The sequence below is a fragment of the Schistosoma haematobium genome, chromosome ZW, assembly GCF_000699445.3.
Source record: "Schistosoma haematobium chromosome ZW, whole genome shotgun sequence".
In the NCBI taxonomy this organism is placed as follows: domain Eukaryota; kingdom Metazoa; phylum Platyhelminthes; class Trematoda; order Strigeidida; family Schistosomatidae; genus Schistosoma; species Schistosoma haematobium.
Window position 1 is genome coordinate 14,023,172 of NC_067195.1, and position 23,222 is coordinate 14,046,393.

At 34.8% G+C, this 23,222-nt stretch overlaps 1 protein-coding gene across 2 annotated transcripts in view; it reads right to left on the reverse strand.

Moving 5' to 3' along the window:
* Positions 1–432: 432 nt before the first annotated feature.
* EXOC3_1 (Exocyst complex component 3) overlaps positions 433–23,222 on the reverse strand; it is a 29,186-nt gene continuing 6,396 nt past the window's right edge. Inside the window, exons 11-24 of one of the 2 annotated variants that reach the window (XM_051210470.1) lie at positions 20,872–20,955; positions 20,748–20,821; positions 20,592–20,702; positions 19,501–19,567; positions 18,509–18,601; positions 16,216–16,318; positions 15,256–15,326; positions 13,686–13,834; positions 11,608–11,679; positions 9,793–9,948; positions 8,607–8,718; positions 7,153–7,236; positions 5,463–5,555; positions 433–2,401 (exon numbers count right to left, since the gene is read on the reverse strand). In XM_051210470.1, the coding sequence (XP_051070464.1) occupies positions 2,306–2,401; positions 5,463–5,555; positions 7,153–7,236; positions 8,607–8,718; positions 9,793–9,948; positions 11,608–11,679; positions 13,686–13,834; positions 15,256–15,326; positions 16,216–16,318; positions 18,509–18,601; positions 19,501–19,567; positions 20,592–20,702; positions 20,748–20,821; positions 20,872–20,955 (1,365 nt within the window). In that variant the 3' untranslated portion in view covers positions 433–2,305. Of the gene's footprint in view, positions 5,423–5,462; positions 5,556–7,152; positions 7,237–8,606; positions 8,719–9,792; positions 9,949–11,607; positions 11,680–13,685; positions 14,501–15,255; positions 15,327–16,215; positions 16,319–18,508; positions 18,602–19,500; positions 19,568–20,591; positions 20,703–20,747; positions 20,822–20,871; positions 20,956–23,222 lie in introns of those variants that run through there. The other variant, XM_051210471.1, reaches the window with a different exon arrangement.

Here is a 23,222-nt window from a genome sequence, read left to right on the forward strand (position 1 = left end):
TTGTTGACTCGTGTATTATGTTCGGTGATCGAATTGTTATTCCGAAGTTATTACGTCACAATGTTCTCAAGCATTTCCACAGTGGTCATCCGGGAATCGATAAAATGAAATCTTTGGCTCGTAGTTATGCTTATTGGCCGTCAATCGACAAAGATATCGAGAATAAATGCCGTAACTGTTCATCATGCATTCAAGCCGCTAAAAATCCTTTGAAATGCGAACCTCAGTATTGGCCTACGCCTGCAGGACCCTGGGTAAGACTTCACGCAGATTTTGCCGGTCCAATCCAAGGAACAATGTGTTTAAGGATCGTAGATGCATTTACTAAATGGCCGGAAGCATATACCATGCCGAACTGTACAACATCAGAAACAACCCACAAGTTGTCTACCCTGTTTAGCTGCGTTGAAGTACCAGCGACCTTAGTAACGGATAACGGCTCGCAATTCGCCGCAGAATCGTTTAGGCATTTCTGTAGCATAAATGAAATAACTCATCTTCTTTCTCCGCCCTATCATCCGCAATCGAACGGACAGGCAGAACGCTTCGTGGGCACCTTCAAACGAGCACTACTGAAAGGAGGAGGCGAAGGGACCACTGGACAAGTAGTCGCAAATTTTTAACATCCTACAGAGCCACTCCGAACCCAAATGTTCCGTATGGTAAGTCCTCTGCCAAAGCCATGCTCGGAAGGCGTAATCGGACCGTTTTCAATGCCATGTTGCCATCCAAATTAGTGGATGGGAACAGTCAAAATCCAAATATCCGGAGCTTCAATATTGGCGACGAAGTTTTCATTAAATCCTACATCGGGAAGAACCGATGGGAGCCGAGAAAAGTTGTACAAAAATCGGGAAACGTCCTGCACAGAGTCCGAGGATCTTTTGGGACACGTATACGACATACGAATCAGACCCATAAGGAAAAAAGAACGATGCAGACTCGAAAAAACCGGCCAAATTTCCTGTTGGAGTTATCTTAGACACACCAACGCTACATATGCCCAAGGACACTGAAAAAAAGCCTCGGAAAAGGCAGACGAAAAGAATAATGGGACGCCGCCACAACCCAGATGTCACGCTACAAGTAGACCCTAGGGAGAAATCTTATTCGGGGGAGGCATGGAATCGGCTTTCGGACAACTGCAACGGAGCCTCTAGAGGAACCGAAGTGTCCTAGCCAATCAGAGCATGATGGAGCTTTCTGGAATGTCAACGTGGCGTGTTACTATTGGTCAGAAGTATGACATGTCTTTTAGCGGATTGCCTAAGATATGATGTTGATTTAACAAGTGTTAACATCTACAAATACCCGTGCTTTCTGTACAAAAATGAACCTTGGAGTAAAGTATTTTCTCGCATACTTTGCGTCTTCTCTCTTGTGTTCAGGTCGCTGTATAGTTCTAGCTTGGGGGTTACAGAATAGCTTAGGAAACGATTATAGCGTTCAATTCGCAAGACTCATCAGGAGGTTTATTTGGAAAGCTATCGATATATGGAGTTGCGTTTGGCTAGTAGTAGCATGGGATAAACAATCGTGATCTGATGCGGATGCTTAGGCGATTGGCATATCCAAGGATGCGTCCAGTAGAACTAATGAGGTCAGCTTTGACTTTTAAGACTTAAAGGACTACTTATTTTCTACGACTAGTTATTTTTGCAACAAATTTCGACTCATAACGCTCTATACTTCTAGTCCTAATGCTTCTCAATTGAATTCCACAGGAAGTTCTTACTTCACACGAATTACGACATGAGGTTTCTGACGCTATGTGATATGAAGTCCAGGCCCTTGATGTCTACGTCGACTATAATCAAATGTGAGCTATTCGCAATTATAACGGAACTAGAATGCCAGTTGCGTCTTTAGTCAACCAGTTTTTCTTTTCAATGCGCAAATATGGCTTCGAACATCCCAGTTTTCGTGGTGTATACTGTATCGTTATGCAAATAAACTCGTCCCCTCTGCTGGTATGAGGGCCATGTATGTCAAATCAATTTAATAATTTATCACCGTAAGTCACGTCGCACTTAATACTTACATTATTATGTTAGATCTACTGATGACATGGTACAAAAATAGAACTGCAGATGTGACTTTCGACATTCCGTTCAATTAAACAAAAATGGTTAGAATATAAACTTTTGATTGTTTTAATTTAAGGGTTTATCTGAAGCAAAAGACAAATAAACAAAATGTAGAAAGTAACTCAGTGATTATATTATAAAGATAAAAATAATGGGATTGAAAAAGTCACGAAATTGATCAATTTTACATTATTTCTTTTCCGGCCAGAAAGTGAGTACTAATGTGTGTCCATTGCGACGACTAATCGTGTGAAAATTGCGAACGGTGATGGCTTCTGTGACAATTCCCTTCCGTAATGAGAGTCAGCCGAAAGCTAAGAAAATAAATCATAGTGTCACGGTTAGATAAAATTGAAAAATTCGAGTTCACACAATAGTCTCGAAGTGAAATGATACTACTTGTAAGTAATATAAATTTATAATAACGCTTTCATAACTTAACACAAAGGCATAAATTTCAACATTTAACATCATATATTTTAAACTGAAAATACATTTGAGCATGGGTTAGGATACCAGAATACAGCAATTTTCGTTCTGTTCGAGACTCGACCGAATATAGTGACAATTACCCCGGAGGATTTGTGAAATAAGGCTGATCCACTCAACCAAAAAGTAAATGAGTACAAAGACTTTGAATGCAAAGTGAAAGCAAGCATAATAAAAAGAGTAACCAAAAAATAAAAGAATGAGACAACTGATTACTGAACAGTAATAAATATATTGCTCCCCTGTTTCCTAATTCTGGAATTCGTCAGTCACGAACTACATGTGCCAGTTTCAGCGGAAGATTAAACTCCTAAAAATTACAAGTATGACTTGCTAGAATGCGCGGACAAGTGCTGAAGCTGGAAATATTTATTTTAAAGGACAATATTTGACCAACGAACAAGAAAACGATACTGTAAAATGAGAACAAGGCAAGCACCAAAACAAAAGGGTCCGCTTAATTTATTACCACGGTTTTAGTAGACTGAAATACGGTCTCTACCTATCGTTATATTTAATATTATGCTGTGAATAGGTTTCTTTTAAGTTATGACACATATCTATCGACAACAGAAAAATTGCCAAACAAGAAGTGACCAGAGAACTATATACAGTTTTCGTAGATCGCTCTATATATTTATTATACTGTATTGCACAGTATACCTTTGTCTATTTAAATAGAACATCTTTCTGATATTGATGGATTACACTCTGTGTCAGGTATCGAATATAGTCAGATAATTTCTAAAGCGACCACAAGACAAGTACTTAAAAAGTGATTGGTAGACTTATTTAAGTATAATAGTAAGTACGTAAATATATTTTTGCGTTATAAAATTACAGAAGAAATAAAGTCCAAGTACACAGGTGGCGTAAGCAGTGTCCTATAGTCACTTAGGAGTCCATTTATATCGCGAGTGAAGTGGTTCATAGTACCTGTTCTCCGAATTTCAACTGGTAGCCTACACCACGTTGCATTACGGAGTAAAAAGTATTAATACTGATTTACTTATTTACATTCCCCACAGCTCTCATTGTTCAATACTCACTAATTTAAATTCGTCCTGGAAGTTACTTGGAATCCATGTTTATTCAGATTAAGTGAATTGAGTCTTAACTAACAATTTGTATCAACCTGATGATGCCTGTAAACTGGTGTGTATTCTGTACTGACTTTCAGAAAAGAATTATTACTACTACTCAACACTGGGTTTTAACCGGGAATCGGGAGCATTAGTGGTTTAGTACGGAATCTTCGTCTTATCGGTACTCACTGACTATCAATTGATATTAGGAAGGCCGAACCTTCCGAGTATGGATAAACATGCGAACTCACCCCACCTGTCAGAGTATCCAGGAAATGCCTGACAAAAGCGGTCAAGCTATTGAACAATCGAATGCAACATTACTGAAGCTCAGAGGTTTTCGAAACGAAAATTGGTTATGATAGTACTCACATACGATTGCAAAGTAATAAGAGTCTAACCACGAAGTTAGATAAGCTAAAAGTGGAAGAAACGTGTAGAAACTAATTCTTAGCCGTAGCCGATTGTCATCTAATGAATCCCAGGAAAATGCAGCTAGCAATAAGGAGTGCATCATGATTTTGGATCAATTTGTCAAGTAGACAGCATTGGAGTGAGTAGTTGCACATTACGTTGTGGTTGTGCCTGTAGCTTGCCTGATTTTGTTGTTTCTTTTCTATAACCCTACCCTCTTCGCAATGCACAATAAGGCTAAGAATAAAGCACTCAGTCTCCGTTTTCGGTTGCGTAGTTTCACCATCGATAACTTGAGAGTTTAGACGCATGTTGGGTAGCCATCGTATCGTTTTGTTGGTTCGTGAGAGTTGTATTGCATCAGTGGAAACTTTCGCTATATTAATAAAGATTAGAAGCTGTCGGTTACTTGGCAACTGTATTGTAACTTTGCAGAACACTTCAGTTGTATCTAGAAGTTCCGAATGATGGAGTAGTATCAGGTAGAGTTATTCTCGTTCCCGTTGCGATTGTTGAGTGAGTAACCTTAGAATTAGCTGAACTTTTGTGAATCGCAAGAAATGGAAGCCATTATCCAAGACACTTGGGATACGATGGCAACACAATTCAAAATCTAACGAGAAACTAAATAAAGCTGTTTAAACTACCACAAAGCTTTGAAATTGTGTTACCAGTTTGAAGAATATTCTCGGAATATTAATGAGTTTTTCTAGGAGGATATTATTTTCAATAGCGTATTGTACTCAGAATATTAAGTCCCAGAAAAATAAAGAATTATTTGGTTAATGAAAATAAAACTGAAAATCAATCTTAAATGACTTTGGACATACTGTGATTCTTAATACCTGATATTTTGAAGATTGAGCTATACAAGTCGGTAAGCCTGACTAATCATCTAACTTGTACAGGTTTTCCTTCTCCCGTTATCAATGTTAATAATTGTCTGTTTAGTCTTTATTGGTATATGTGCATCGTAAACGGATTTTCCCAATACTGCCATTTAGTCACAGGCTTTTATTAAGGTTGGATAATGGGTAAAGATAGGATGCAGGAGGTGCGTTTTATCCTATTAGAGAGGCCTGGTAAGAAATCGGAATCAGCAACTCAGTGGATAAAATGATGGTACTTAAGCTGAGAGGTGATGAGTTCAAATCTCCATGTGAACATCAACACTGAGAGATGCAGGGACATCCAGCTGATGAATCTCGAGTGAGGTGAAACGCGTCTATTGGGTTCCACAGTTATTCGCCATACAACCTCGATAAAATGCCATTTAGCCACAGTGAGAAGCAGCCAACTACAATCGAATCTAAAATAAAAACAACCCCCAAGAAAAATTGAATACTTCTAATTATTGAAGAGCTCTTTATTTTTCTTGGAAACTTACTCCTTTAGCATTGTCAGATGTAACATCTCCACGAGCAACAAGCAAGGCATAAACTTGATCGGAACGAACATCAGGAAATTGACGTTTCAAATTCTAGAAGCAATACACATACACACATATTAATAAATAAGTTCTAAAAGACTCAATGACATTATGTGTCGGAGGTGATTTATGATATAGGTTTGATACGCGTAAATTAACTCATCATTATTAGTAGACTCTTTAAAGTCTAGGGACTCTGTTTTTTGACACAAAGAGATGAGTATCATAGCACGGTAATTATAACCTAGTATTATAGAAAGTAAGTAACAGATGAGAAAATTTATGTATTTAAAATGATCAGACGTCTCTGAAAATGTATTTTTTAAAATATTACTGATGGATAATGGACCAATTTTCTTACTAGCATGACTAACTATCTTTAAAAGAATATTTATTTGATGATTTTGATATGATTTTTCTATAATTCATGAGATATTAATGATAGAATTCATCGTATATTTGTTATGCTTTTAAACTTTTTTCTACTGATGTATATAAAATAGGATAAATGTATGATGTGCTTTACTGGTGAATGATCTACACAGATTCTTATCCTACAATTATTCGTCTTAAGCAACTACATTGGATACATTTTGTATAAGTTATGACATCAACCTCCATACCCCTACTCAATTCGACTACTTAATTATTGAGTCCACTAACGGTAAGTTTGCATTACGTCTATCGGACCAAAGAACCTTGCTTAAGCCAATGACACAAACGATCAAACTCATAGGATGAAATTGATTAGTAACATGACTACGACGCAGAACAAACAAAAAATTACAATTCGTATGTAATTGGACTATACGTCAATACAAGGTTGTGGAAAATGTTGGACAACCGTTTAAAACCTGGAGACACTGGACAGCTATTTCATCCTTTTATGGGACTCCTCAGCAGCGCGCATCCACGGCCTCGCAATAGGGGATCGGATTCAGGACCTTCAGTATCGAGTGCGAACATAAAGATTTTAAACCACTGAGCCGGGATCTAATGGTGTACAAGTCTAACTTCGATCTATCCTTCACTATCATTGATCAGTGGCTTCCTGACACCCAACGGTTATATGTGACACAAAACTGAGTGAAAGATAAATAATTAATAAACAGTGAAGCATATGTCAGCGGTTAATCATTTATATATATTATCCGCCGCAGAATGATTCATAAAGGTCTACCTTTACGACTTGTTTACACGTACTTAACACAAGTATTTTAGTGTATTTGAAAAAATTATTTTTTACAAATTAATTGTTTTACAAATAGTTATTTCGACAAATGATTTTTAATCACTTATCAATTACAATACCGTTTTAATAACATATTAAGCTTGTTCAGTATAATAAAAATTATACAACGTACGACCTAAGGTGGTTGGTTTATATAACATATGCGAATGTATAATTGAATTTTGACAAAAATAAGTATTAACCACACGATAGATGTAAGCAGCATAAAAATGCAGTGGAACTAATGTGCAACATTAGTCTAACAATGAGCCATGGTTATTGCAATAGGCTAACATTTTAGAAATGTTGACTAAAATAGCAGGTTTACAACGAAAAGCAAAATTTCGAACAGAATTTGTTGGTTAATTAATAAGAAAAGAAAAATGGATCCATTCATATAAACAAACAAACACTTACAGCAATATCCAAGGGTAACATTGATGTATCAGTTGTAAGGAACAACTGACCGATAGTTGTTAAAGCGTCGTATGCCACAATTACCTAAAATTGTTTATAAGAAATATATGAGATATATGTCCTACAATATTTGCTAAATAAATACTATTTTCTGAGTTCATAGATTTACAGTTACCTAATTGTGAAAATATTTATAGTAAGGATGGTCCCGAACTTCCCGTTATTGAGAATCAGGACTGAAAATGATAAGCAGATTGCCTCGAAATAGAGATGTTCTGTGTTTTAGTATATTTGGTATTTCGCTAGCAGTGGAATCTCATTCTATTTGAGAATTGTCAGCTGGATATATCCTTTCTCCAGTGCTGATGTTCACAGTGAGACGAGTTTGAAACGAAGTATACTGAGTTCAAGACCCACTGTGAAAATTAACGTTGGGAAGCAGATACACCTAGATGACGAGTCTTAAATACAACAAAACGTAGAACTAAGATTGCATGCTATCCACACAACAAATGTACTCAGTTCCTTTAGTAACTTTTGGAGTCTACTTTACTTTACTTTATTACTAAGAATTACCGACTGGTATGTTATGTTATGTACGTAGTTGAAATGTCGTAAATTGATTGTAGAAACGAAATAATAGTAATGGATTCTGACTATTCTGAATTTCGGTGGATGAATAAAACGCTATGATGAAGTTGACAAGATATCCTTACCACGCAGTTTAAAAATATGAATATTTTACTGATAGTAAGTGAATCAGTCGTTTCTTTAAACCATAAGATTATACAATACTTACGATATTTTCGTATTTCATACAAAACGGTTATATTATGTAGGTGTCTGTCATTTTCCAACTGTCCCATTGTAGAGGGAAACTTCTTCTTGAGGGGCCTGAAAAAATACTGGGTTAGAGGTGGCCTTAGTAGCACAGTTCAAGAGACAATGGGTTGGGGACCGCTACACAAGGCTTTAATGTGAGGAGCTTTAGGTGAGTTAACTCGTTACATCTAAAGCCTTAACACAATTGATGGTTATCCGAGGATTAAGGTGAAGTAACTATTATTACGGTCGATCTTTTTAACTGTCTCCCTCCTGCAGCACCGCTGTAGATGCTGGTTGTCTAAGGAAAATATCGTACTACCAACACATACTACTACAGCCAGTAGTACGAATTAGCCATAGGACTTTAGCACATTTTTTCTAGTTTTACAGTTCCTCAACAGACATATCTGGAAAAGTAAGATCTAAAGGAATAAATGTTCCAGTCATCATAAAGTATAACCACCATGTTAAGATAACAGCTAAGGTCAGATTACATAAAAAGCAACGAAAATTATCTTAATGTGACACTCTAAATTGTGGCATATTTGCTTTGTTTTGAAAAAAATATACAGCATATACCCCATATCCTGAATGATAAATTAGTTATTAATCAACATAAATCTACTTACTTCACTTTTCACTTTCATTTTCTCTTCAAAATAATTCTTTAAATCATGTCCATCTCGTGTGATTTTCTCACCAGCTTTTTTTCTATCAGCTTCTGTAGAAAGCGGACTTCGTCTATGCACAATAAGATCAAAATAAACATATATAATGGAAAATTTCATTTCCATTTTATGTTTGACAATATAATGAAATGCTCAAAGTTCAACATATTCTGTGCTTTGTTTAAATTTTATATTCCGCTAATTGACTGATATATTGCTGGTTATTCGTCATATTGATTATCGGTACATTATGATGTGCTAATTAAATTCTCAGTTGTTATTTCGTTTCCTCCTCCATTACCTTTATCAAATTAATGTAACAAAACCTATTTTTTAGTTGATGCTTACTGTTAAACCGGTAAACATTTTCAAGAGAGGTTTACTTATTATGAAAATTGTACTCATCCTACTTGAATTTTTATAGACATTGGTATAAATGACACTGTTAGAACATATTTAGTATTTTATAAAATGGTCAATAAATTTTCTTTGAAAAACAATCATACTGAACTACCAGATAATTTAAAGTGATCCAGGTATTATGTGAACAGCAAGATATTTTAAGATTATTCTTACACACCTGTTAACTCATTATATTTGCGATAATTCAGTGGATTGTCGACAGTCTACTGTTAAACTATCTCCCCATGTTATTAGTATTAGTGCAGAATAATCGAAAATTATAAGTCAAGAGTTTCGTTAAGACCTTTGAGGATAACAAGGACGATGCAACGTTAGGAAAGTTCTCGATCATTTATATCAAGAAAAAATACTGAACGCTTTAGGGTTTCTTATGCTTTCTAATTACTGACTCTTTATCCAGATAATGACTAATGAGTTGAATTTGAAAATATTATCTGTCTAAATGATTCTAGCAAACGCCGAACTGAGGCAGCCGAATAACTTAACTTATCAGGGTTTTTAGAGACTTTCAGGACAGTGGACAAGCACATAGGACAAGTATATTGTTTTACAAATGAGAATTATTTTGTAAGGCGATGAGAATATTATCCTAAATTATATTAGAGTTCGCATGACATCAATTTGTGTACTTATTGAAGAGAATATGCAGTAAATTGTTAATATAACAACTATAATTGAAATAACGTTGATAACAAATCATACTGATTATGAATAATTGTTATACCGGCTTATTAATGCTTTCAAGTATTCAATTAACATCCGTTCAGCCAATTTTTCAGCTAATTTATCATATAAATTTTGTCTTGTATGCTTCAATGTTTCATCATAATCGGCTAATGTACCAACCAGATATTGTGTTGTCATGTCATCCGGGCGTAGCCTGTTTTCAATAATTTGTAAAATAATAATAATAATAATAAACATACAGATTAAGTGTATTGGGGGGAATGACCAAAGAGAACGATAAGAGAAATGAATAAAAATGTCCCAAGTAAGAAACATACTAAACAATTTATCTGGATGGGGTAACAGAGCGTGAACAAAAATTGCTGTTTACAAGACCTTAACACTAAATAATGTGAATCGGAACAACATATATAAGCGAACAATATTATTTTCAGTAAGATTCTCATCAGGCTTTACTCTAATATACAATAACAATACATACTAAAGCTACATTTTAAGAAATTACTATTCCTCTAATCCGGCGAATGGGACGAAAGTCTGCAACAAGACAACAGGACAAGCTAAACTATTCACTGAGTTCCAACCATGAGAAGTATAAATGACATTATTCTATAGTCAGATTATTATTAAATATACAGAATTTGTGGAGATTGTATTATTTTTACCGTTGAAAACATGAACCATTCTTAGCTAGACCACCACTGAAATCCTAGAAGCACAGGGCGGCCGTTTCGTACTAGTACGGGACTCCTTAGCAATAGGCATCCACGACTCCGCAACAAAGGATTAGCCTCAGAACCTTTTCTCTCGTGTTTGAACCACTAACCGCTAAACTACTGATCCGGCATCTAATGGTGTTAACGTCTAGATTTCTAATGGCGGTCTAGCTAAGATGGGTTAACGATTTCAACGCTGGAAAAACTACAATCTCCACAAATCCCGCATACTAAGAAAACCACGTGCTAACTAGCGACTGACTTCAAGACGTAACTGCCGGAGTTGTAGTCAGAAGCTGTGACCAATTAATTTTAATCCACGTCGTGTGTAAGACAGTTATCTACTGCAAGCAATGGATGAAGTGTTAAGAAAGAAAATAGATTTATTGAATTTAGACGTCAACAGTGTAGGATGGCAGCTCAGTTGTTTAGAAGTTAAGCGTTCGCGTGCGGGATCGTGGATGCGCATTGTTTAAGAGTCCTAGGAATAAACGGCCATTCAGTGATTCCGGGTTTTCAATAGTGGTTTAGTTACGATCAGTATATGATTTCAACGGAGATCAATACTTATCCAGTAGGTAATCAATGAACAAACAATAAATCGATCGAAACTGTTAGTTCATTTGACAAATGTCACCTCGGTATTGATATGTAAAAAAGTATAACCAATTACATATTTTGTAAAATGATAATGGTACATGATGATGCCTTAGTTTGTGCACCTGAATGTTAAACAATATAATTCGTTTTCGTGTTGGTTGTTTGAATCTTCCTATGGATGTTTAGGACTGCAAATGATCAGTCTCTTGTTGGTATACGTGCATCCTGTGCGGATTGCCTCCATGTTATTTTAAGTCACAAGCATTATAAGCAGAGATGATAGTGGCTAGAAGTGGAATCCAGGATGCACATGCTGTCCCATTTTGGGAATCGTCAGTTGGAAGTGCATGCATCCCAGAGTTAACATTCACTCCGGGACTCGAACCCTAGCTATTAGGACTCAGTAGCTAAATGGATAACGCAATGGAGCTTGAAGCAAATAGTATTGGGTAAAGTGTTCAGTGTTAAACCATCGATATTTCTACAATATGTATGAAACACGATTTTGCTAACTCCATATATACATATGCACTCACCATTGAGATGTCATAATCACGCTTAGTACACGATTTAAATCCATGAATACGGTTTCTTCAGCATAAGCTATCCTATAATAAAATATATATATATATATATATATATATATATATATATATATATATATATATATATATATATATATATATATATATATATATATATATATATAGGAAAATTTCGTTAGATAAGGATAAATTGTCGACTGAAGATTTAAAATCATTAAAATATTCGAAGTGTTTATAGATATTACCATACAACTGGCTTCCTTGACGAATTTGAGTAAAACAAGAACGAATATTGACACAGAATAATATGAATTAATTTTTATAGCATAACAATTAAGATAATAAGCATAAGAAAACATCTGACGTGAAAAAAAGAATATCGGAACAATGATAATTAACGTAATTTATTTCTCGGGACCTAATCGCACTTAATCCAAACTCTGTACAATGGTAAGATTAAGTATAGAGCCTACTTTAATCTACGAATCAAAAGCTTTCGTTTATAGTTTAAATAACTGGCATGTTCTCTTCCATCTCAAAATCACTGTAATTTAAACGTGATCCTCGGATTTCATTTTGTCTACTTTAATGTTATAGTTTGGATGTAACTGTATTTTTCTCGTTCCTTTTGTGTTATGCTTCTGTTAGATATTTACTCATGTACTTTGATAGGATCAGAAATAAGTCAGATATACAATTTCAGGTAAGTCGTTTTCTCTCTCTGCTTGCCAACTAGTCAATGTAGAATGGTTTCTTCTTTTGTTACTTCCAAGGTCGCTCACAAACACATTGAACTAGCGCGTTACAAGTCCTAAGGTATTGCTAAGTAGCCCATTATATCAAATCCGTAAACTAGATTGAGATAACTCTTTCTCGCTGTATACTAAGCACAGACTAGTGAGCAGATAAATTAAGGTCGTAACGAACTGACATCACATATTGGATCAAGTGTACGATAAGTAAATACTCTCAGAAAAGAACAAACCACAACTAGTTTATTTATCGGAGAAAACGATATAATCTTTACAAAGTTTGTGTGAAATAAAAACAATTTTGGTGAAATCTCACAGATACTGAATTGATAGTTAAAAATTGCAGAAGCTTCTCGTTAAAGACAGAAATTAGCTGGAAAATTAGGGAGCATACCTTTAACTTGTCTTGTGCTAGTTTTAAAGGTTCAGATCAGTGACTACTCATGACTCTCTCCGTACGTCGAATACAACCTAGAACTTTCAAGTCTAACACTGTTAGTTGTGAATTAAACTACATCGGCGTGAGCATTACTTTCGTAATTGTTCTTCTTTAGTTGTCCCTGAAATATGCTTATTGTTGAGCTGAACTCCTAAAGCTTTCCACGTTGTGACTTTTCTGCGTTCAGTAAGGCTCAGAGGGGACGCGTACTTGCACCAGAGAGTGGTCAGAGCCCAATATGTGTTCCGGACAGAGCAAATGTTTTAGTCGAGGTATCCTAGAGATGGCCAGTGGTAATATTGTGCATTTTCGTTTATCGTCCAGTTAATTCTTGAAATCAGCGTCAGACGAGAACTTTTCGAGTTTTTAAAAATGGTGGTTGGTAGAAATAAAGGATCATCTAAGCAACAGACAGTCTTCGTTTCCTGTTCACTGAATTGAGAAATCAAAAAGTTCACTCAATTGTCTCTCAATTTAATTTAGCCTACCTAGTTTGGCATCCAAATTACCTGTTACGATGCAAGCCTCATATAACACGACGCTCTAGAACAGCTGAGTTAGAATCAAATGATCTATATTTCTAGCTTCAGTTAACTCATAATACAATGTGCGATATCCACCCAATGTTAACGGGATCATAACAGTTTTAGTCCCGATGAAAAGTTTTAAATTAAACTAAATATGAGATTCAATGACCAAATACTGACTGATACCTTTCAAATATTTCATAGGATACCAGATTTAAAAATTCACGCAAATAGTAATGATAAGTGACTTGTAAGGGATTAGATCACGGATACCTTACATGATATTTAGCATGAGTCCCACGTAGAACTCATAACAAAATTCAGCCAACAGATGAAACAACAAACACTCACCATTGTTCAGCTACTTTTTCATATTCTGATTTCAAATGACTAATCCTAGCTGTCAGATTCCCTTTAAGATGTGAATCTTCAGTCAATTCATCCATAATTACTGTGACAAAACTATGCGCAATCATACATGCACCATTTGCATTGGCTAACTGGAACAAATATTGAAAAAAGAAGTTAGATGATTAAAAGGAAGTAACTGTTATAATGACAGTGGTTAGCCTATTGAACCGTGAAGCTCGGGTAGAAAATAGCTGTTCTTAGGTGTACATTTGGACGGAATGAGATTTTTTTCTCTAGCATTCAGCATTGCTTTTAAATAAATTATTAATAAGTATTTCATCAAAATGTTAGAATTCGTCCTAACTTATTATATTGTTATCGAAATGTTTTTATTTGCAATGAATCCTACTAATTCGAGAAATAATAGTCACTTACAACTAATAAAAGACTGAGAATATCATATTGTACTCAATATGCAATACTACTTAAAGCAATTACTATGATTATTCATTTGTATTGACTGTGCTTCGGTCTGGGCACCCGGGTAGTAACACAGCCTACACACAAATCAAGTGACTTGTGTGGCGCATATACATTCGATGCCCCTTGTACCGATATTTATGTGTTCAAATAAATAAATAAATACATTTGTAATGGTTGTTTGAATCTTACCATTGCTGTTCAGAACTGCGATTGCTTAGTCGCTTTTCGAATATGTGCATCCTGTGTGGATTGTCTCGACATTGCTACTAAGCTACTTACCTTATAAACAGGAATGGATGATGGCTAGCATTGAAATTTAGGAAGCGGAATTCATCCTATTTAGGACTTGTCAACTGGATGTACCTGCATCCCAGAGTTGATGTGCATTCCAGGAGTCGAACTCAGCTCTATTTGCTTCAAATGCCATCGCATTATGCACTTAACTACTGAATCCAGACAACTACTGGCTTGTGCAACAGAGTAAGGTTTAACTGATATGCATTGATCATTTGAGCTTTCCCGATGACTGCAGTAGGTCAATCTATTATTATTATTATTATTATTATTACTAACCACGGTGTTGTGAGTTTGAAACTATTTCCATCTAATTCGAATCATTTAATACATAAGGAGGTTAAATATGACCCGGATTGACATAAGTCATTTTAGCATTCATTATTTAAAAATTAGTACACTGCCACCAGTACTCACACAACTAGTTAGATATAAGAATTTTCCAATAATATTCCTAACGGTTCATTACCTCAAAAAGTGAATAAAGGTACAGAGGTCCTGGAGGTTTTTTTAAAATACATGACATTTAAGTGAAAATTACATACCTATTTTTTTCTTCAAATCTACACATATGTTACTTATGTTTATGGCTCAGTGAGATAAACAGAAACAGACAGATAAATGTTACATATAGCTTAATGCATACATGTGCGACCAATATCAACGTCATTACCATGCATATCGCAAAATTAGGTATAACGAATTAAATAATAATAATAATAATAAAAATAATAATAATAATAGTAATAATAATAATAATACACAAAGATTAGAGTTATCAAGGAATACTTACAATGTATTCTATATAGCATGGAAATTTCGATCTGTCTTGTATGTAGGCTGCTCGGTACTTTTTAATATCATCTAATAACCAATGCGCATGTAAGGTACAAAAAAATTATATGAAACAAAATGAAATTATGTACACTGCAGTATTAAACTATGCAAACATTATCCAGTCGATGGGTAGTATAGTTTGTGGAGCTACAATATAGGATACAAAACGAAAGCTATGGTGCATTATTAAGTACTAACGTCAAAGTGGTAGTTTAGTGACTATTAACAATAATAAGATTGGACATTAAAACATGTCAAGTTACTTAATAGCATTTGGGAAACTGAATAGTGTATCATTTATACACTCAAGTGTGTGCATATGTGCGACAAAACTAATGACATGAACATGTATGAGCTGGGTTATAGTGATTTCATCGTGAAAGTTATCATTGTTATATCACAGGCACTAAAACAAAATAAATATCATTTATTTCATTGTACAATAAAAATATACTTAGCCGACGGACCAATCAGATTCAAGACAGAGGCAGTTGGATCTTTGAGCGAAATTCAGAACGCAGTGATGGATAGATCGTATCTGGTTAAAGCTTAAGAAAAATCTACCAATATATGGTTGCGCAATATCGTGGATTGGTTGAAGTTAGACATTGACACCGTTGGATGGCGGTTCGGTGGTCTAGAGATTAGGCACTCACGCGCAAGACCGAAGGTCTTGGGTTCGAGTCCCGCAGGTGGGATCGCGGATGCACACTACTGAGGAGCCCCATACTAAGACGAAACGGCCATCTAGTGCTTCCAAGTTTTCAATGGTAGTCTAAAATTGATCCATTCATGATATCAATTTAAACTCAACAATCTCCACAACCCTAAACTGATAAAGTAAGAATTTACTACAGATCGCTATCGAACAACCAACAGTAAATAAGGTAACTAAGCAAAGAAACAGAATTCTTACCATCGTAATCTTTCACGAAAAGCGCCATCTCTTCAACACATTGAGTAAAAAATTGTTCTCTTACAGCATTGCCCAGATAATGCAATAAATTACCTTTACCAATCTGTGCAAAAATAGGTTTAAGAAAAACAACATGCAAATTGAGTGGAGAAATTTTTCTTCCCAATAAGATCGTCAATGCAGCACAACATAAAAATATCAATAAATATTGCTTTAGAGTATAAAATCTTTACCCACCAATTGATATTGTAAACTAATCCAATTTTGTCGAAGAAAATTACTGAACAATGTAGTGGATTAAAATATAGTTTATTCTGTAGTTCAAGCTTCTGAGGCATCTGAAAGATTATCCACAATTTTAGTGAAAGACATTAGGCGGCTGTTGTGTGGGTGAAACTCAAAGGTGATTAGTTGATGTTCTAAACAGATGGGTGGATAGTCAGGAACATGTGACTTGTAATAGAAACTTTCCATGGCTCTTACATTTATCATAATACTGCATAATATACACTTTGCTTAGGAATACTCGGTGTTCTCAATTGGTTTTTGGTTGAAGTGTGGGAAATAGTTCAATGGTTCGGTTAATAGTCTCAAGCGAATAAGCCTAACACAATAGGATCGGTTCCTGCCCAGACCAAGTGGACATCACAAAAGCGGCACTATGTTATGCTTTAGCTCGTGTAGACATTGCGCTGATATTGTAGTGATCAATATCTTTTGTTTTGAACTATAAATGAAATAGTATTTAGTGCTCTGTGTTACTGCAACTGTACAGCAGTCGATGGCCTCAAATCTTTCCACTGACCTCAACTAATTGTGAAATATTCACAAGTAATAAAATGAGGACACCGATCATTGACCTGAGTTATGTCGATAGATGCAGAAAAATTCCCACCTTGTGTTACCTCCAAATGTATTAATTGATTTAAATGCTTGTGTTACGGCATTTACATTAGAACGGAAAACAGGGATTCTTATTCGCGTCTAGGGGCACATTTCACAAAAATGGGATCAAAAGGTCAATATTCTTTTCATTCCATCATTTTCTTGACAGCGGACATGATGTTGATGTTCTAAAATAGTTCAAAATTCATGACTGGACAACTTCGAATATGTTTGGTGACCATGGCCACAAAAAAGCTGGAACGTTTGAAAGTCTTCCACTTCGTAACAAATCCCTTTCTTTCGTTCCTGTGTCATTTTTGAGCTTTATCAATCTTACTCTGTTAATCTATCAAATTTTGTGGCTGTTTTTGAGTAATTTTGACATCAACTTTCATTCTTTAGAAACGTATCTTCGCATGTTTTGAAATTTTTTTCTAAAATTTTCAGTTAGTAATATATAAATATTCATCCCCCTTACCAATTTAGTGTTCGTTCTATAACTGTTGGCATTATTCTACTGATCATCCTTAATATGAAATAAAGTATGTATATTAGTTGTAAATAATTGTTTTTAGTTTGTAAGCCGCTGAAGAGAAACCACACCAAGTAAATGAATTCATCATATTTTTGCTACGCTCTTTGTTCTCCCATAGATAAAACAGGAAATCTTGTATTTTAACATGTATTCATTACAAAAAGACAGTGAATTTAAGTTAGACGATTAAAGTTTTTACAGCTATAGATTATGAACAATGAAGAGAAATCCGTCGATTAATTTCAAAGTATAATCATACATTTTGGCAGCAATTCATTGGTTGTTTATAGTCTTCTTTTAAAAAAACATGTGAAGATTCTTGGAAACCAATGTCTAGGAGGATTCTGGCAATACCAGATTTACGAAGATGTTAGTCGAAATAATTACAGTAGGAATGATGATAAAGACTTAACATTGAGAATATGGCCCGAGAAGAAAGAATGTAAACGTACGTGTAAAGGAATATTGGGATTCAGTATATAAAGAGAGATAAAGTTGTAAGGTAGTGGTTAGAGGTAGTTGGCAAGAGACCCTACGTGACCTAGATTTCGTTTTACTTGGCACTCGTTAGCAAGGCATGTCTCTGACATTGAGGGGATTGATGCACCCTGGAGGATTCGATAGTTTTTTATCCAGCTTCGCGGTGAAGGACATTACCACTGAAATAGCCGGGCCACGACTGACCTCCTGCAGGAATGAGATGTATTTGCAATTTACTGGTCACTGAGTGGTGACCAATGCCATGTATGTCAGGTCAAGTCATTCGAATCCACCCTATGTCATAGCCATATTAGGAAGATATACATAAAATTCCGTTTACTGATAGTTCCTAATACTTGTTAAGCAATAACAGCAATAATAATAGCAACTTACCATTTCATTGATAGGTGTCATGACTAATACAGGCAAATCAGTGAAATAATTAGAAGATCCATCTAATTCAGGCCCAGTTGAACGTTGCCAATCCTAAATCAATTAAACATGATACATGAATAGCTTATCAATGATGCTTTAGAAGTTAGATTCAATTCAAAGAAAATAGTTTTTTTAAGAAAAATAGAAAACACAGTTTTAACTAAACTATTTTTGGTAAGTCCAAGGTCTCTCAGATATAACGATCAAGTTACACAAAATCGAACAAATGACGCAGAGAGATGAAGATTTACAATATAAATATTTGTATTTCAAAGACTTATGACGCAGCTTTAGGTATCCAAATATAAATAATGCGCTAGTAAATGGAATGAATAAAAACAACGCAGATCGCTTCAACAGAATTTGTATTGTGTTACATTACTGCTTGATCTGGCCATCAAATCATTGAAAAAACAAAAAGGGAAAAATGTTTAGTCTCCAGTTCAACCAACGATGAAAAATGAGGAAAAACGTAGGTATTCCTACATTTCATGTGATGTCGTTGAAAACCAGTCATTCAGAATCTGAGTTTTATGACGTCTGATTCAAGTGTTTGTGAGGTTAAAAAAACTAAAAAAAATGGTGATTATTGAAGAATATCCATTTTCTGGCTGATTTAAATTCAGTTCTTGGAAAACAAAAGATTTCCCAGCAAACGTTAATAATCAATTGTATTTTTAGGCGTTTTAAAGAACACACAATTGAGATATTTTTTGGACAACTGATGTCACTATTTTCATGTATTTAAACATCACCACAACTCTATGGCATAAAAAGAAGCATTAACTGTGATCAGTGTTAACTAAACTTCATCAATATATACAGAAAATAAACCGAAATAATAAGCTAATTTCTGAAACTAGAACAAATAAGAAAAATGAAAATTCACAACCGACAATTACATACAATTATGAATAAAAATACAAACAAATCAGCAATGAAAAACTTACAGAAGTATCCTTTAAGAGTGAATTTGCTAACCATGATTTAAGTCGTTCAATCGTCTTTGAAACATATCTATTGAAAAAGTGAGAAGGAAAACAAAATTCAACAAGGATTACATTGTCATTGGGAAAGATTTGAAGTATCCGGTTATTATAAAGTTGGACTGAATTTCGATTAGTTGAAATGTGGGTATCCAGAGTGTACTGGCTTGATATAACAACTTTATCAACAAGCTCTTATAGGATAGATGGATCGTAGCTCGCAGTGGAAATCAAGACATGCATTTTGTTCTGTTTGGAACTCGTTAGCTCGATGTACCTGAATCCTAATGTTGACGCTCACTCCTTGATCCCGATCCGGTACTTTCTCTTCTAATGTGAAACGTATCTACATATGTAAATACAATTGACGAGTCTTAAAGGAGACAAAATGTGTATCATTAATTTCACTGGCAGATATTATTCATTCAACAAGGACATTGAATAAATAATTTTCCCCACAAAATTCCAAGACAGAATTAGTAGTAACGGAATATGTGATTATCGCATAATTGGTGCATGTAGCACATAACGGAAGAATTTTATACGAACTTCTTGACAAATGTAAATCTTGTTTTATTGAATTAGTACCAATACGGTGGTTGAAATTAACGCAAAAAATGAAGTCATACCGTCTATAAAATCGAGTTTTAAGTACTGAAAGACAAACTACCTGAACAGATTTATATGAAGGTTAGATAAAGGTTGTCACTGGAATGTAGAACGCATCCCTCACATATGGCACGAAAGAGACAATGGAAGATGGTCACGTGATCTCATGAATTGACTGGAGTTAAACTTATACACCGATGAATTGAGGCTCAGTTAGTTTAGTGGTTAAATGTTCGCGTGGGCGACCGAGGATGCTGGTTCGATCCCTGTGGAACGGTCGCGGATGTGCACTACTGACGAGTCCGATATTAGGATGAAACAGATGTCAAGAGTTTCCAAGTTTTCAGTGGTTCTTTAAGTTAAATCGGTTCGTGTTCTCAATAAAGAGGACAAGATTATTAATGAAGTTATAGATCATCTAGTTTATAATCATATTAAAAACTTACTGCTTTCGAAGTGAATTTAATTTTTCATCAGGTAACAAATTAATTGGATGTCTTAAATTCAATCGATTAAAGTCAATATTCATGAAAGGATTTTTCATGAATTCTTCAGTACTAAAAATAAATTTTGTAACGATGGTAAAGATCAAAGCAACTTACTGATAAGAATTTATCCAACCTAGTAGTTGTACAATCTCTGTATCAGATAGACCCTCAAGTACTAAACTTTCAACCTGTGTGTATAGATTAAAACATAATGTATATTATTATTATTTAAACTTACATGCATTCCGATAGCTTCATGATACATTTCAACAAATCGATCAAATATAGCATAATCTGCTGGAAAATATGTTGGACATATATTCTGGAAAACATGTAAATAAATGAACATTTACGGAATAAATATTAATAAGATATTTTTTTGTTACAATGACTTTTTAGAAAAAATATCTGTAAACATTTAAATCAATATATACACAGTTTACTTGAAGTGAATTGTGAAAGTTCCCTAAATTATTCGGTACTATTCGTTGAAAATTGGTCTTAATCCGGATAACATTTAAAGTCGTCGACACCAAACAAAATAGATGATCGTCGTGTTATATCGCGAACTAATTGAAGTTGGAATTGAATATCACAGGCTTTAAGTTTGGGAATTCACTGAGAGATCTAAATTTACTTGGTTCGACCTCTGGAGACTTCAAAAGTGTGTAAAGCTAAGGAGTTCTATTAAAGAACTAAACAGTTGTCCAGTGCTCCTGGTTTTTAATGGCACCCCAAACAGGTTCAATCTGGAACGCATACTAGTGCAAATTTGGTTATTTATTCTCTGAAGAAGTGGCTTGCACTAAGTCACGAAACATCAGAAAATCTCATTTTTCTACTCATTGGGATATTACAAATATACTTATTTATTTATTGGCTTGGATGTTCAGGAGTGACTACTTGGGTGTTTCTCGCTAGTTTTACCTTAACTAATCATCAAACGTAACTCTCTGTGGTTCCGCTTTGTTTTCTAAAAGTAAACTAGTCATGAGGAGACGGTACTAAAAAGGTGTTTCGATGATAACATGCGAAATTACAAGGAAAATTAAAAGCCTGGACTCTAATTCGATGTTGTAGACAGTCGAAACGCAGATAGGATCAGTGCATTGTAGCAAATCGGATGGGAGGCAATTTGGGGGGAATGAGATTGATACACCTTAGTCAGTGTGATGACTGTAGTTTATGTATTTATAAGATTGATTTCGTATATGATAACGATGCTTATTCCTATCCTTCAAATAATAAATAACCTAAAGGATTTTAAATGGAATGTTTGCAACAACGATTAGCATCTTTATACTCACTGAAACGAATTCTTCAATAGGCATTTATAATTAATTCATGTACAATTTATTCAAGGGTCATAATTTATGGAACCGATTAGAAAGTATAGTTGAATGATATTGACGTAAAACAAAGTATACAAGACTAAAAAATCAAACTAATTCTGTAGCCAAGGTCATTAATTTTCTGATTTCAGATTATACAGAGAAAAGAAACATTACAAAATTGACAGATGAAATAGATGTGTTCTTGTGTTAGTCATTCTTACGTCTTTTCAGAATGGAATTGGCCTTGATATGTTCCTTTTTCACATTTATAATCAAAATATGGTCATACGTGTTTACTTTTACAACATAAATCAGAGTTAAGATTTATCTGAGAATATTTTTAGTGAATGTGCTATGCAATCAATATCTATTTTACCATAATTTATCATAACAATAATTACATAGATCAGATGAGATTTACATTTGGTGATATATTTTAATGTTAAATACTATATATATATATATACTTATTTTAGCGATAGTAATTGAGTCAGGGTTGGAGAATGCTGGTCGGCGGCCTATGCTCCGTTAGGAGTAACAGGCGTAAGTAAGTAATTGAGTCAGGCAGCTATAAGTAACATAAAGTCTGACACATACTGGCACCGAATCAAGTTGCTATAATACAACATTGGTGCCGTGGGATGAGATTATCAAGACAAATGATAGAGCAGTAGTAGTAGAAATAGTATCAAAAAAATAGAAAACATAAAACATGGACAGTATGGTTTAACAACGAAGTCTAAAGGAAGATAAAGACTGGATGAATCTGAACCATTTTAATCGACTCTGAGTCATATCACCCCAACACCTCTAACCACTTATCGCAGTTACCGAGAGGACCCCAAACAAGTACTTCTCACCTACCCAAAACCACTCAGTCCAACAGATCATGACTTTATGGAGTAATACCACGGAAATCAGTAAATAGTAAACATTGAATCAGAAAAACACAACGAGGTTCGATGTGAAAATAATATCGCTTCGAAAATTGGCAGCATCGGGACTTGATTGGTAGGATTCAACCAGTACTAAAGACTAAGTGACATGATATCAGTAAATACTCCGTGACGAACCTATGTAAATCTGTTAGTCCTACCAAAATCTCACAGAGTGTATCAGCTTCCGTGAGATTGAAGATTATTTATTTGGTTATTTTAACACATAGGTATTGGTACAAGGAAGCACCAAATACATATGCGTCACACAAATCTCATTCGATATGTGTGAGGGCTGTGATACTGCCCGGGTACCCAAA